The sequence below is a fragment of the Ictalurus punctatus genome, chromosome 3, assembly GCF_001660625.3.
Source record: "Ictalurus punctatus breed USDA103 chromosome 3, Coco_2.0, whole genome shotgun sequence".
Taxonomy (NCBI): Eukaryota; Metazoa; Chordata; class Actinopteri; order Siluriformes; family Ictaluridae; genus Ictalurus; species Ictalurus punctatus.
In genome coordinates, this window is record NC_030418.2 from 21,509,336 (window position 1) to 21,526,033 (window position 16,698).

Here is a 16,698-nt window from a genome sequence, read left to right on the forward strand (position 1 = left end):
GATGCTCATTAAATTCCTTCTGCTTAATTCCGACAATACAGAAGTACTTGTACTAGAACCACATGCAGCTAGAATTTAAACTTTCTGATTATATAGTAACTCTGGGGAGCCTTTCAGTTAAATCATGTGCAGCAGTAAAAGACCTTGGTGTGAATATTTACTCCAGTCTTTCATTTGAAGATCATGTAGATAATATTACTAGGATAGCCTTCTTTCTCAGAAATATTACTAAGATAAGAAATATAATGGCAGTAAAGCTAGTTCATGCTTTTATTACCTCTAGGTTGGATTATTGTAATGCCTTGCTATCTGGATGTTCCAGTAGGTGCATATGCAAACTCCAGTTAGTCCAGAATGCAGCAGCCAGAGTCCTTACTAGAACCAAAAGATATGGTCCACGCTGCAGTGGCTCCCAATATAATTTCACATTGGTTATAAAATACTGCTAATGACCTATAAAGCACTGAAAAGTCTCATGGCACAGTACCTGAAAAACGTCTGGTCTTTTATGATTCCACCATGCTTACTTCGATCAAAAGGTGCTGGCTCTTTGTTGGTACCTCGAATAGTGAATGCTGCAACAGGGGGCAGAGCTTCCCTTATAAAGCCCCACAGTTATGGAACCGTCTTCCAATTAGTGTTCATGACTTAGACACAGTCTCGGTGTTTTAGTCTAGGCTAAAAGCACATTTGTTTAGTCAATCCTTTTGTTAATAGTTTTTTCTTAGGTAAAGGCGCAGATCTATAAGGTTCATGGGCATAGAGTGCTGCACCCTCCACCCCTTACAAATCTCAAACTCAGCTTTGTTGATGGTGGAGTGACTGGCTACTTCATGTCTCGGGGCACCCTCATTCAGGAGCTGTTATCAGAAAATAGTTTTTGTGTTGGTAAAGGCATTTTACACACGGGCTATATCAAACCAACTACTCGATGATTATTTTCTTATGATGGTGTGCTCCATCTTGTTTTACACCCTATATATCCTCATCTCAAAGAGACAGATAAACAGAGAAAAATGGAAAGAGAACAAAGAGACAATGGTAGGCCATTGAGTAAAATCACTAACAGTCTTATGAAGAGTGTACTTCACATATAAAAATTGAGTCCTCAATTGTTTTTCGCCAATTGAAAAATCTATAAATGTAATAATCAAGCAAGCATACTTGCCACTGTCTTCTGTTATTTAGAAATAGTCTGGAGCCAGTACTGCTAATCAATCTTTTTTGTTTTGTAAGCCTTTCATTGTACTACGATTTTCTGTATATTGTTTAGTAAAACAAGCGTATCAATATGCGTGCTGTGGAGAAAACTTGCTCTGGTCAGAGAATGACAGGCATGCAATAGAACTGCCCTCAATAAGCACCTTTAATGAAAGCATTTTTAATCAACATTCTCCACATTTTCAGTAAGATTAAAAAATTTTAACTAGTGTTTTACTAATGATACTAACCAAATACATATCCAAATAGGCTTGAAAGTAAATAATATGTAGCCGAGACTCCCCTGCAGTCCTATTAATTACATTCACCTTCTGACTGTTCGTGAGAAACTTATCTGCTTAGCTGTACCACTGAGCATTTAGTACCTCAGTTTTAATGGCTGAGATGCATCTCATCTACAGACAGGCATCTGCAAAAGAGAAGCAGATTCTCCTTGAAGCATTTCCCAGAATGAAAATCTGAGGTGATTATAAGAGGGAATGTGATTCAGAAAGGCTACAATAATTACATTTAAAATAATTACAGCATTACAGGAATCAGGACTACTTAAGGATAAACAAGCTATTATGATTCTTTGTCTAAATGCAGATTATTTACAGCAAGCCTGAATGAGAGAACAGTACGTCATGAGATGGATTTAAAAAAAAAAAAAAAAAGCAAACACTCTAATTCCATCTGTTTAAAGCCAACACTGTGGGGGTGTCATGGTAACAAAGAGCAGAGTAAGGAAACCCTTGCCGTGTGCTAAGGCGCCAGGCTGATGGAGTGGGTGTTTCTGGATTCCCTGCATGGGTAAAACCTTCAGAATTTAACTCCCTCTTTAATGGCAAGATCAAGGAAATACTTGGCAAGTAGAACAGCCTCCTAAAACACCAGGACCCCACTTGGAAACACTCACCGAATCTGCCCATGAGCAAACATGGACTGGCCATGTGGACAAAAACTATGGACAAAAAGCTACTTACATGAGAGCAGTCAAAGTGACTGTAAGGGACAAAGAGCACTGGGCTCAGAAACCATAGCCTAACAACCTCCTGCCATTGCTGAAATAATAATAATAATAATAATATAGTGACTCAGTGAATGAATGAGAGAGTATATGAGTGAATGAGTGACTAAATGACTGAGTGAATGACTAAGTGTCTGGGTGGGTGGCTGAGTGAATGACCGAGCGAGTGAGTTTGTAACTGACTGAGTGATCGAGTGAATGACTAATTGGCTGAGTAAGCGACTGAATGAATGACTGAGCGAGTGAGTTTGTAAGTGACTGAGGGAGTGACTGAGTGAATGAATGAGTAGGTGACTGAGTGATTGACTGAGTGAATGACTAAGTGTCTGGGTGGGTGGCTGAGTGATAGAGCGAATGAGTTTGTAAGTGACTGATTGACCCAGTGAATGACTGAGTAAGTGAGTTTGTAAGTGACTGAGTGAATGAATGAGTAAGTGACTGACGGAGTGAATGCATGACTAAGTGAGTGTGTGACTGAGTGACTGAGTAAATGAGTGACTTCGCAACTAAACATTTCCATAACATTCTAACAGGACATGCATTTCTCTAAAAATATAAAGTTAATAGCAAACTGTTATAACTTACAGATCATTCAAGCTCTGCTGTAGCAAACACACTGCTGAGAGGAGATTATTAATAAATGGCACTGCAGTATTGATGGTTACTTTATCCAGCCACTTCACCTCCTCTCTCACTCAGACCTGCTCTAATTAGCCACAATGGCTAAAGCAAACAATTATCCCATTCAGAAAGCTGCACTATATAATTAAACTATAACCAAGTATGAATAACTAAGTATAAATGGAATAGAAAAGTCATTTCATTGGGTTGTCTATATGGGCAAATACAAAACTATGCAATTTAAAAGTCTCTCACTCAAAGCTGAGAGAAAAAACTGCAGAGATGTACTAGTAGGCTTTTCAAAGACATTGGCAATACCATAGCACACATTTTAGCTTTACCTATGATCCTCATTCATGTATAAATTAGCTCTGAGTTAGTGAAGACTCATCCACGATTTCCACAATTATTTCCACAAACCAGTTAAGGAAAACAAAATTAAACAAAATTGTTTAATTATTTTGTTCCTTGGTCACATTAATTGAGCAGATCCTGTATAGGGTAAGATACGCATATGCTACAATTAGACTATAACTAACTAAGGACCATATCTGAAGTTGAGTGTGCAGTGAGTATTTAAGAACAAAATCATGAACATCCGTTTTCAGACCTTAGACTTCAAAAGCTGTGTGAGAGTTGAGCCTACGGGATGGAGTTCACCTAAACTAGAGGTATGTCTCAATTAAGTGTGATTACAAACTCGAAGTTGCGTGAAGTGCATGTTTTCACTCCAGCGCCACCAGCTGACAATTTGAAGTAACCACAAAAAGTCATGCTGAAATTTATGTGCTGTAAGTAAACTGAAAAACTGTAGAATGCCATTTGTGACATTAAAAATATGCCACTATTAATTCATTAAAATTATCACCTCTTTAAAATCTTAAATCAGAAACACTACTTATCTCAAGGACTGAATGTTTTTATGGGTAAAGTTATGAATAAAATGAAAGTGAGTTGAAAGTATAGCAGATAGCACATTCTCATTCAGATTATTCTTCAAGCTGTTGTTGTTTTCTTTAGAGGTGAATTAACAAAAACCCTGTCATTTTTTTAATTAGACAATGCAAAATACCAGATTAAAAGCCTGACAAAATAGCCCAAGCACACATTATGTTTTCATAATCTCAAGTAACTGTCGGTGCACAATAATAGGATGTGCTGGATCAAGTGCTATTTTATAAGATGCGGTATAATTAGAGTAGAAGCTGTAATGTTCAATTAAACTACATTATCAGTGATTGATGATTAATAGGACTATTCATGCAGCAATATATTGGCAATATACTAGAGTTTAATTTCAATGCTTGACATCTCAATCATATATCATTGTATTAGTCTTTCTTATTTTTATTTCCATTTTTATTCGTTTCTCTCTTGCTTTTATTTCGCATCATATTAAATTTGACAGCAAAGGGGGGGGGGGGGGGGGGGGGGGGTATTTACTATGAAGCAATACACCTTCAGTCTACATTTTCTATCCTTGTGTTTTTCTGGGCTCAAATGCAAGTTATTGTGTTTAAAGATGCTGTGTTTAAATCTGAATGCTATTATAAAACCCATTTCCAAAACTTACAAAACTCTATAGCAGTATTGATTACCTACAGGTAACATGTGCTTTTCATATCTGTAAATATTGATTATTATGAATATTGTGAACTCCAAATCTGGCCCTAAATGACTAAATAAATCTGTCACCACAGATTTTATTCATGGCTATCTTAAGTCTGGCCTTTCTTGACTACTGATACCTATGTTTGAGAAGCAGGAAGCAGGAAATTGTTCATTAAAGTTTGTTCAGACAGTTAAAACATAAATGTGCAGCACTTGCCAATATGATAGCTGGTTATATTTAATTAGTTGAGGAAACTGAAAATCATGCTTGCAATTAAAATATGATTCATTGTGCAGCTGTACTGTGCGATCATTTGCTTCCACACTCCCACAGGCAGCTGTGAGCTTCCTGATCAACAATAGTGTTGTCTGTGTCAGCTGGATTACGCACTCAGAAGGCAACAAAAGGGGCAGTCAGATCATGCACTGCCCTTCTGTAGTCCAAAGCCAGAGCAAACTGACCATCAGCATCCCCCAAAGTGCATGACACAGTGACCTTTCCACACCAACATTAGCATTGCATATTCAGACTGATTTCACACAACAGACTCCTTTCTCAGCACACACAACTAACATACATAGATACATGGCTGTGGAAAACACATTTGCAGAACTAAAACATAAACTGGCTTCTTCCTTAATCAGTTCCAGAGAGGTCACACTTCTAGTTTTGCACATGACCTATTTAAACCAAACCATATATAGCTGATATTATCTTATTATAAAAAATGTTCTGACTGTTTTTGTTTTTTTTTACCTGGTAGAGTGCAGTTCCTCACATCCTTCTGCTCCTCAGTCTCATTGGTGAAGTGTTGCAGAAGCCGGCGGCTCTCCCATGTCTCACTGATCTCAGAGGACACGCTGGACATGACGTAACCTGTAAAACAGAGATTACTCTCATCAGATCAGATAGCAGCATAAAGTCACACTGCAGTGGTACACTATATGTCCAAACGTTTATGGACACCTGACAAGTGCACCCATATGTGTTTATATAGGCACATGCAAGGAAATGCTGTAGAGCAAAGATGCCTTCAAAATAATGAAATTAAATGTTTCTACATTTAAAAATATATATATATACCGTAAAGAGCAGTAAACAGTAGTAAATGAAACAAAGTCAATATTTGGGGTGAGGAAAAAAATAAAAATAAAAATAGTAATCTCCGGTACATTTAGTGAAGTTTTATAAGGAAATGAGCTGCAAGTTTTCCAGAGCATCATACAGAATGAGCCATGGTTCTTCTGGAGACTTTGACTGTCACACTTGCTTCTTATTTTTGCAGCAAAATCCAACAGCCTTCATTATGTTTTTTGTCTGAAAAGTGGTCTCTTATGTAATATGCTGCTTTCTTGACTGACATACAAACATTTTTCTGTAACATTTAATTTTGTGCTAGAAAACTAATGTTTGGGAATACCTCAACACCACTGAACAGCTTTGGGATGAACTGAAACACTGACTGCACCCCTGACCTCCTCAACCAACATCAGTACTTGACTTCACTAATGCTCTTGTGGCTGATTGGGAAAATCCCCACAGGCATGTTACAAAATCTAGTGCAAAGCAAACATTATAGATCAACATTATACGTTTATAAGGGAAAGCAAAGCACAACTCAAATATTCATTCTATTCAGGAAAGTTTTCGTTATATCTCTGCACTGATACTGATGATCCATCTGGTACCATGCGTTACTCGGGAAGAGTCTAGCATTCTGCCTTAACAGCCAACATGCCGCTGTGGAATATTCATGAACCCCGTCTGTTCCACCGAGCAGGGAGCGTTCCTGAAGTATGGCCAGAATCTAGCACAATACTGAAAGGAGGAAGCATATTTCTGCATGTACCGTCAAAACTTCTTCAATCCAGCCCTTGGAAGTGAATCACTCAGACAAACTGCTGACTTAAAGCTTCTTAGTCTAAAGATAAAAAAAAGTCTATAACCCATGACTCAAAGTGCTGTTCTAAACATTAAACAGCATCATTGTGTCACAAGCACAGCAAACCAACACAATCATTTAAAAGCCCAGAATGCTATTATGTAGTTTTCTTTGCAGATTTGATTGCAGGATCAGAGACCCTGATATCCACACATAAGTACCTAGTAATAAGCTTTGCGCTGCACATCCAGCAAGCTGGGACAATCCCAAGAGATGCTGTTCATTAATTCATGGCACCCAGAGGATTTCCAGTATCAAGAAAACCATATGAGATGAGGGCAGTTGAGGCAATAAATTTGACATATTTTCATTCTGACAGGAACAAGACAGTAGTGCATTTTTCTGAAGGAGAAGTCATGGGAGAGTCCTGCAACATCTCTTCATTCTCTCTACTCCCTATATTTCCACTTTTCTGTCCTACGATCACTCCCAGGCAACTTCCTGATTCAGATTATTTGATTAAGATTCTCTCACTATGGTCATATGATGCAAAAAACATTATAAAATTATGTTATTGGTGACTTTTTAGATGTCTGACGTAAGTTTTTGACACTGTCAGAATTTTTGTCAGCCAGCAAATAATAATAATACTAAAGATAATAATAATAATAATAATAATAATAATAATAATAATATTTTAAAATGCAGTTATAGACCTTTTTTCTTTTATCTCTTATTTTTTTGTGTGTTACGGTTCATTTTTAAATTATTTTTTATTCTTAAATGGATGTCAATGCTCATATAATTCAGTTTTGTTAAAGCGTCTTGTGATTATGGAAAAAGCAGCTGATTTTATACAAAAATTTTGTACTAATTACTTTAAATGATAAAATATTCATTTTCAGTTTTATTTTTTCTCCTTATTGTTGTTACATTTATATATATATATATATATATATATATGTATATGTGTGTGTGTGTGTGTGTGTGTGTATATATATATATATATATATATATATATATATATATATATATATATATATATATTAAAAATACATTAAATATTGTAGACATTACATGAATCATCACTTTGAGAATTGTGATGTATTTTTCTCATATCACCCACCCCTACTCACAACCAAGGAACTTTCATGATTTTCGTGATCTTGGCTGTAAAAGCATTATCGCTCCAAGATCATTCAGTATAAGCAGCCTTTTATGTATTTATTTATGTATTTAGCTTTAATGTATAATCCACTCAGGACACACAAACTTGATGCTGAGTAATCACAGGGACTAGAGAGAAGCAATGATGATATAACACTAAGATGAGCACATCACACACTCAGAGGCACACTGTGAGCACACACACACACTCACATACACATACACACACACACACACACACACACACACACACACACACACACACACACACACACACGCGCGCACACACGGGGACATACAAGGACTCATATCAGCTCACATGCAATCCCAAAGGAAAAAGTGATGGAGCAAGAAAGCAGAGTTTTGCACATTCCTGTGTCCACATAGGTATCCTCCAGGTTCTCTCGTTTCCTCCCAAAAACATTCCAATAGGTGGGTTGGTTACTGTTATTGGATTGGCTGCCCCAAGTGAGAATGAGTGTGTGTGTGCATGGTGCCCTGTGATGGACTGGTGCCCTATCAAGGGTGTATTCCTGTCTAACACTCATTTTTCCCCATTAAATATAATTTGGAAGCAGTTACTGAAGATGAATAAATGATGAATAAAGATACATTAAAATTACATCAAGAGAGCCCAAGAGATTCCCACCTATTGCACACCTAGTTGGTCATAACATAACTAAAGTGCAGTTCTGTCTTACAAACTACTTGTAAACAGACATTCCATCCATTCATTTTCTGTATCACTTATACTACACATGGTTGCGGGGAGCCTGTAGCCTATCCCAAGGGACTCAGGGCACAAACTGGGGAACACCCTGGTAGGGATTCCAATCCATCACTCGACACAACCGCACATGCATTCAAACATTACGGACAATTTAGAGATGCCAATCAGACTACAACACATCTCTTTGGACTGGGAGGAAACCGGAGTACCCAGAGGAAATCCCCAAAGCTCAGGGAGAACATGCAAACTCCGCAAGCACAGAGCAGAGGAGGGACTCGAACCCCCAACCCTGCAGATGCGAGACAAACGACTAACCACTAAGCCACCATGCACCCCATAAACAGATACTGATCTGTCTATTCAATTATGACTGCTGTATACCTAACTACCTAACAGTGTTGGGTAAGTTATTCAAAAAATGTAATCCATTACTAATTACTACTTTAAAATTGTAATGTGATTACATTACTGATTACTGCATGTAAAAAATAATCAGATTACTAATTACTTTACTTTCAAGTTACTTTCAAAACCTATCAAACTTACAAAAATACACTACAAAGTGAAGCTCATAGTTTTTTCAGTAATTTTAGTGCGTGTCAATGTATGACGATCAGAAAAATTTGGATTTATCATAAAACTTGCCTCGGGTGTTGTCACTGTTTGTAGGACTACCAGACCCATAAAAATATAAAACTTTTCTAACTAGGCTAGTTTGGTGTTACTAGTCAAGGGGAGGCACAACTAAGCTATCATTGGATGGGTTTAGCTGCTACAGTGCCATGCAAAGTACATTATCTTTCCTTATGCTCTGCTCATATCATGTTTACGTAAACTGGAACTCATAGACATTTACACACCTTGTTTTCCTGCTCAGCATCAGAGGATGTTATTGTTTCAGTTTCAACCCCATTGCTGGTAAAAAAAAAAAATTAAATTATGAAAATTGCCTTATATACATTTTTCCTCAGACTGACTGTGAGCTAGTGTTTGATAGAATTGAGAAACTGTCAGCCAATAATACACGAGTGTTTCCATGTATTTTCCTGAAAACCCTGTCTGATTTGTCTCGCTCACTGAAGATATAAAATTACAGGCGATCTTCTTTTACTGACGTTCAGTTACATAGTGACAAACCGCTCTAAGTGGAGAATTATTCAGGGCTAAAGAACAAATCTTCAGGCAAAACGTCTACCCTGTTCCCTGAGAAGGGAAAGAGACGTTGCGTGAGCTTCACGCTGTGGGAAGCACACAGCGGATCGGTATCTGAAGCTTGCGTAACATCATGCCTATTAATAGGTCTGCCATGATCAGGTGACGTGGCAATTAAAAAATCAGAAGCGGATGTGTTCGCCTCCAAGGAGACAACAACACTGCCCACTGTAGTTGGCCATCACTCCACCCGCACCATTGGGGCTGGACGCCATGGTGCACATGGGGCCGATGTCACGTCTCTATGCTTTTCCCCCTGATCGCTCTACTCTCGCAAGTTCTAGCAAGAGTTCACCAAGTTTGCCGTCTACGTCTGCTGCAAGTAGCACCTTATTGGCCAGCTCGAATATGGTTCTCAGAGACAATATCCCTGCTAGACAGAAAAATTTATTAGAATTCAGTAACGAGTTACTTTGTAACGTGTTATACCCAACACTGCTACCTAACAGCATTTCTTTAGGACTTATTTGGTTGGCCATAAATATTAGGCAAAACTTTCTAGTGACAAACATAATAACAAAGCAAATACCACTATATTCAATTCCAAAGTAAAAATTTCCATTATGTAGCTTAAAAAAGGTTTTCAGTACATGCTGCTTAGAGTCTAATACTATACATCAGTACATTGTATAATGTAAATGAAAGCTCTACTGCAGTGCTGTAATGGACATATGCAGTTCCTTCTTTTTGAGCAGGCATGGTTTAGTTCCTCTGTCAATAACACAGATTAGAATTATTTCCTTTCAAAGCCAAAAAACAGAGGACTGATGAAAACCCCCACATGTTACATAAAACACAATTACATAAAATGTTTATTTTCTCATCTTTTTACATTTGTGTTTTATGACATTTGTTTTATCCCCGGAGATGTTTGTTTTATGACGTACAATGAACACATGGTGTGTGTCATTATACAAGCAGGCATAACCAAACATTTTTTGAATGGGTCGACCCTCAGCATAAGCTCTACACACTGTAAATACTCGGAGGGAAAATATCAAATAGCATTCAAGATTACACAGGATGACTGTGAGATATAACAGAAAAATAGCCTTGTCCTGAGAAAAGCCCCGAATGTCCATCTGTATGTTCAAATAAATTTGTAAAGAACAGACATGACTAAGACAGGTTATGTAACTTTGCACTAGTCACACAACAGCAGGTCTTCTTCTGTGGAAACCGTCTTTTCAGTCTGCATCCAAAACATTTCTTGGGAAAAATATGATTGCAGCAATATGTTTTCTCTAAACTATTTATACCACAGTGCTGTTGAATTCTTGAATCTGATTGGTCAGAAAGTGCTGATTAATTTTCTATAACAGCACAGCTCTGACAATAGTGCCAGCTGTAATACGAATAACAGGTTTACCCTGATCAGCCATAACATTAAATCCACCTGCCTAATAGTGTGTAGGTCTTCCTTGTGCCACCAAAACAGCTCTGACCCGTTGAGGCATGGACTTCACAAGACCTCTAAAGGCGTGCTGTGGTATCTGGCACCAGGACATCCCACATATGCTTGACTGTATTGAGATCTGGGGAATTTGGAGGCCAAGTCAACACACTGAACTCTTTGTCATGTTCCTCAAACCATTCCTGAACATTTTTGCACTGTGGCAGGGCGCATTATCCTCCTGAACGGGGCCACTGCCATTAGAGAATATCGTTGCCATGATATACATTGCCCATTTTTCCTGCTTCCAACAAATCAATTTTAAGAACTGATTGTTCACTTGCTGCCTAATATATCCCACCCCTTGACAGGTGTAATTTTATTGGGATAAGTTATTCACCCATCAGTGGTTTTAATGTTATGGCTGATCGGTGTATAATACTGCACTTGGGTTAATACTAGAGATGCACCGATACTTAATTTCTCAGCCGATACCGATAACCGATTATTCATAGTGATATCAGCCGATACCGATAACCGATACTGATAGTTCTGCCTTTTATGCCTTCTTTTAAATTAATAATAATTCATTCCACAATTGTGAAAGAAATGCAAATAAAAACTTTAATCTCCATTTCAACAAGTTGTTTCACAGTAACTGGTCTGGTAAAATAACCTTTTTTTATGATATTAACTCATATTAACATTAACTGGATATTTCTAAATGTAGAACTATATTTGTCTGTGCAATATATACTCCTTTTTTGTCAATCCATCTTCATTTAAATCTTTCAACGGTGTACTGGTGCTTTAATTCAGCGTGGGCAGCATGGGAGCAGCGTAAGCAGCGCGCGAGCAGCACAAGGGAAAAAAATTATACTCGACGCCGAAACTCCTGTTTCACTGCTGCTCACTTCCAGTGTAAAATTTTAGCAGCACAAAGCTTCTTTACACACACACAGCACGAAATCAATGTGTTTTCCGGCCCCCTTTTTTTGACAGGATATAATCGGCCCTGATCATCGGATGTTTTTAAACTATTGGCCGATAGCCCATAGCGGGAAAAATAGCCTTTATCGGCCGATACCAATTATTGGCCGATACATTTGTGCATCTCTACTATATATATATATATTCATATATTCATATATATATATATATATATATATATATATATATATATATATATATGGTACCATCAAACATCTACAATCTATAAAAATGGATGCTGCTATTACATTCCCATAACAATGCTCGTGTGTGCTGGATCTTGTTGTCCACTTGTATTTCCTACAATGGTGATGTAACTAAATTTTCAACCTTTTGATGTATTTTGTGCACATCATGTGATTACAATGGTGCTTGAAATTTTATGAACCCTTTAGGATTTTCTATATTTCTGCATTAAACATCTCAAATTAGATAAACAGAACCCAATTAAACAAACAAGACAAAAAAATATACTCGGTCATTTATTTATTCAAGAAAATGATCCAGTATTACATATCTGTGAGTGGCAAAATTATGTGAACCTTTTATTTCAGTATCTGGTGTGACCCCCGTGTGCAGCAATAACTGCAACCAAATGTTTCTGGTAACTGTTGATCAGTCCTGCACATCGGCTTGGAGGAATTTTAGCCCATTCCTCAGTGTAGAACAGCTTAAACTCCGGGATGTTGGTGGGTTTCCTCACATGAACTGCTTGCTTCAGGTCCTTCCACAACATTTCTTTTGGATTAAGGTCAGGAGTTTGACTTGGCCATTCCAAAACATTAACTTAATTCTACTTTAACCATTCTTTGGTAGAATGACTTGTATGCTTAAGGTCGTTGTCTTGCTGCATGACCCACTTTGAGACTCAGTTCATGAACAGATGTCCTCACATTTTCCTTTAGAATTCGCTGATATAATTCAGAATTCATTGTTCCATCAATGATAGCAAGCCGTTCTGGCCCAGATGCAGCAAAACATCCCCAAACTATGATACTATCACCACCATATTTCACAAATGGGATAAGATTCTTATACTGGAATGCAGCCTTTTCCTTTCCCCTAACATAGTGCTTCTCATTTAAACCAAAAGGTTCTATTTTGGTATCATCCGTCCACAAAACATTTTACCAATAGCCTTCTGGCTTGTCCATATGATCTTTAGCAAACTGCAGATGGGAAGCAATGCTCTTTTTGGAGAGCAGTGGCTTTCTCCTTTCAACCCTGCCATGCACACCATTGTTGTTCAGTGTTCTCCTGATGGTGGACTCATGATTAGCCAATGTCAGAGAGGCCTTTAGTTGCTTAGAAGTTACCCTGAGTTCCATTGTGACCTCGTGGACTATTACACATCTTGCTCTTGGAGTGATCTCTGTTATTCAACCACTCCTGGGAAGGGAAACAATGGTCTTGAATTTCTTCCATCCTTCTTTAGACATGGATTTGTAACCTTTTTCAGCCTGATGAGCATCAACATCTCTTTTTCTGAGATCCTCAGGAATCTCCTTTGTTCATGCCATGAAACACTTAAACAAACATGTGTTGTGCATATCAGAATTTGATAGATCGCTGTTCTTTAAATAAAACAGGGCACTCACTCACACTTGATTGTCATCCCATTGATTAAAAACACCTGACTCTAATTTCTCCTTCAAAGTAACTGCTAATCCTAGAGGCTCACATTTTTGCCACGCACACATATGTAATATTGGATCATTTTCCTCAATAAATAAATGACCAATATATAATATTTAATATATTATCTCATTTGTTTAATTAGCTTCTCTTTGTTTACTTTTAGGACTTTTCTGAAAATCTCATGTTTAGGTCATATTTATGCATGTGTGTGTGTGTGTATATATATATATATATATAGATAGATAGATAGATAGATAGATAGATAGATAAAACACATTCTAAAGGCTTCACAAACTTTCAAGCACCACTGTATGTTCAGTACATGATCTGAAAAGCAAGGCTGTCCCAAATACCAGCTACAATGAGAAGAACTCGATCCCATGCATTTGGATGGCCGTGCACACCCGACCCCATACTGTCAATGTGGAGATAAATTTATCCCCACAGCCATCCACCCTGCCAAATTGTAATTACCTAGTTTATCTTCATTAGCTATGCAGGTGAGATGCTCAATGTGGGACAGAACTAGTTGGAAATAGGAAAAGTTGTTAAATGGACCTGTAACCAAGATTTCAAAAAGTCTAGTCTTCCCTGTCCTCAAATATTCATTAATTTCATTTCCTTATAAACCAGACAAAACATAGTCACAAAGAATTTGTATCTGACTCCGTCATAATGCATGGCAGCTAAAAATACTCCTGTCTGGTCAATCCCTAGATAATGTATCAGAAAAGAAAAGAAAATCAATACTGTTATATTTACAGGCAGTGATTGGGTATCAGTAATGGGTTGTTTAAGGATGTGACAGGCCATTAGCAGGCTCATTAGAGACTGGTGTCACTGACACTCCTGCTGTGCGTGTCTGCTAGCATTCAGGTCAAGCAAGAGGAGTACTTCATTTTCACCATAATGTCACTCCTTCAAAAGGCTGGAGGAGAAGGCTTTGAGGTTGGGGGTTGCCCAGCAGGAGTGGAGGTTTCTGGGACGTCACTATGTGGTACATAGCCCCTCCCTCCAGCTGGAGATTCCACTGTGCATGCAGAAGTGCACAATGTACAATGAGCTGGAGTGGGAGCTGGGAGTCAGTTCAGTTCTGACACACAGAGAGAAATAATGATGAATTCTCCAAAACTATAAATACTTGAACACACAGATTTAAAAATAAATTTACGCTGCTGCACTTGCATAGCTGGGGGTCCGATACAGACAGAATCAAACTTTCTTCAGAATGATAGATTTCAGTCCAAGTTGTGCTTTGAAACAGATTATCTGGAAAATGCTAAGAATGGACTATATCATACTTAGCTTATTTTGTGTAAGGTTATCTATGCATATTCACTTCTTCTCCATATGTTGTTTTACTTCAACTCCATGGGTTCAGTGTTTTCTCAGCTTACATCAGATCCATTTCTATTTGTGTAGCTTTCAGTCTGTGCCAAACATTGTTGCTGTTTATCTTGCCAACATATTTGAGGAATTTTGCAAGATGTGACTGCTGAGAGAACTGAAGATAGACTGAGTGAATGGGAGCAGTAATACATTATTACAATTTCTTAATAACCTTTAAAAGGAAATGCTCTATTCCAAACCAGTATAAATTTAACATAAAGATGTAACCATCTCTCCCAAAGTGAAAGTATCATCTTCTTTTGTTCTACTGTACACCGTGACCAAATATTTCAGCTTCACCCAGATGGTTTCCATTGAGTGAGTGCTGGTTGTTGTGTGGCATTGAAACATGATTACATTTGGCTTCCTCTGTGTTGATTCCTGTTTTTGCTATATCACTTGCACGTTTTTGAACCTCGCTTTGCATGTTTAATGTTGTGTGGGACAGGCTGTCTTCAAGCAACTAAATATATTTATAAAGAAAGATGACAAAAATGGTTCTTCATAGTGACACCATAGAAGATATATGGGAATGCAATTTAAGCACCACATACTGGACAAGCATTTGGACCATCGTTGAAACATACCACAGAGGCTTATTGTAGTAATATTTGCAGCAATAAAAAAACATGAGCTGTGATTATTGGAGAACTGCAGCCCCAAGCCAGGAGCATCAAGTGTTTAAGCTACGTTACAAAACACCTATAACTATTAAATTAGTTGATAATAGTCTTTCATAATCAGAGGGAAATTCAAACAACTGCACATCTTCAAGAATGATATTTAAGCACGTACTTCCTTCGGAATATTTAATTCCTACAGCCTAGTTCGCAATTTCCTTTCCACCCAACAGCTAACTCACAATTAATCCCAACTAAGCAATTTAGAGGTTAAACATTTACTTACTACTTTCCAATTGTGTCAGCTTTGTGAATGTAAGTAAGGGTGCCAGGATAATTTCAGTCAAGAATACATGATGATGTGCTGTGTTCTCACTCAGATGTTTGATAACAGGCTCTGGGATGTCTTTTTCTCACAATATTGAATAAAAGCGTTCTCTTTTTCTGGATGTCCTGCCTTGGGTATCAGTATTTTGAAAAGCTGAACCACATGCATAGAAATGTGTATATTTCTATTTGAGAAATGAAAGGTTTCCAGCAAAAGGACCCTCAAATTGAGAAGCACTGCAAACTAAAATCACATTTTCTCCTTACATTAGTACTCAGAAAAACTGAACTTCTTCTTGAATCAATCGTTTCAACTGGCTCATCGTGTCAGTGCCAAAGAAGATTGGCACTGGTACTTCCTTCAGCACAGTGTTTATCTATTGTATAAATCCCCTTGCTGGTCCTTGAAAACTTCACTTACTTTTGCAATAGTGGGCTGAGTCTGCTTTTGTCTCTGCACCAACTTAAAGCAGCCGGGACAGCAGGACATCGTAAATCATGTCTCTAATAAGCATATTTAGGGTGCCCTAAATATAGCAGGTAGAAAAGGTATGTAGGACGCCACTTTTCTCCTCGATTAATGAACCTGCACACCTATGAGAGTCTCTGAGGGAAGGACACATGAAGCCTGCAGATAGGAAAACCCTTTCTTCATTTTTTCATCTCCATCACTATCTGCCATATTTTCACCTGATCACATACTTCAGAGCCACAGTACATCTTGTCTGGACTAACGCATCCACAGGAGTGGCTAAAACAAGTCCGCATTTAATGGGCCAATTGAAAATATATAGGCAACTTTAATCTCGCCGGGGCCATGTGTGTGCAGAGTTTGCATGTTCTCCCCGTGCTGCGGGGGTTTCCTACGGGTACTCCGGTTTCCTCCC

The 16,698-nt window shown here is 37.9% G+C and overlaps 1 protein-coding gene across 1 annotated transcript in view; it reads right to left on the bottom strand.

Moving 5' to 3' along the window:
- slc24a3 (solute carrier family 24 member 3) overlaps nt 1-16,698 on the bottom strand; it is a 91,305-nt gene that overhangs the window by 63,996 nt on the left and 10,611 nt on the right. The window contains exon 2 of the mRNA XM_017464802.3: nt 5,220-5,339. Coding sequence (XP_017320291.1) covers nt 5,220-5,339 — 120 coding nt within the window. The remainder of the gene's footprint in view (nt 1-5,219; nt 5,340-16,698) is intronic.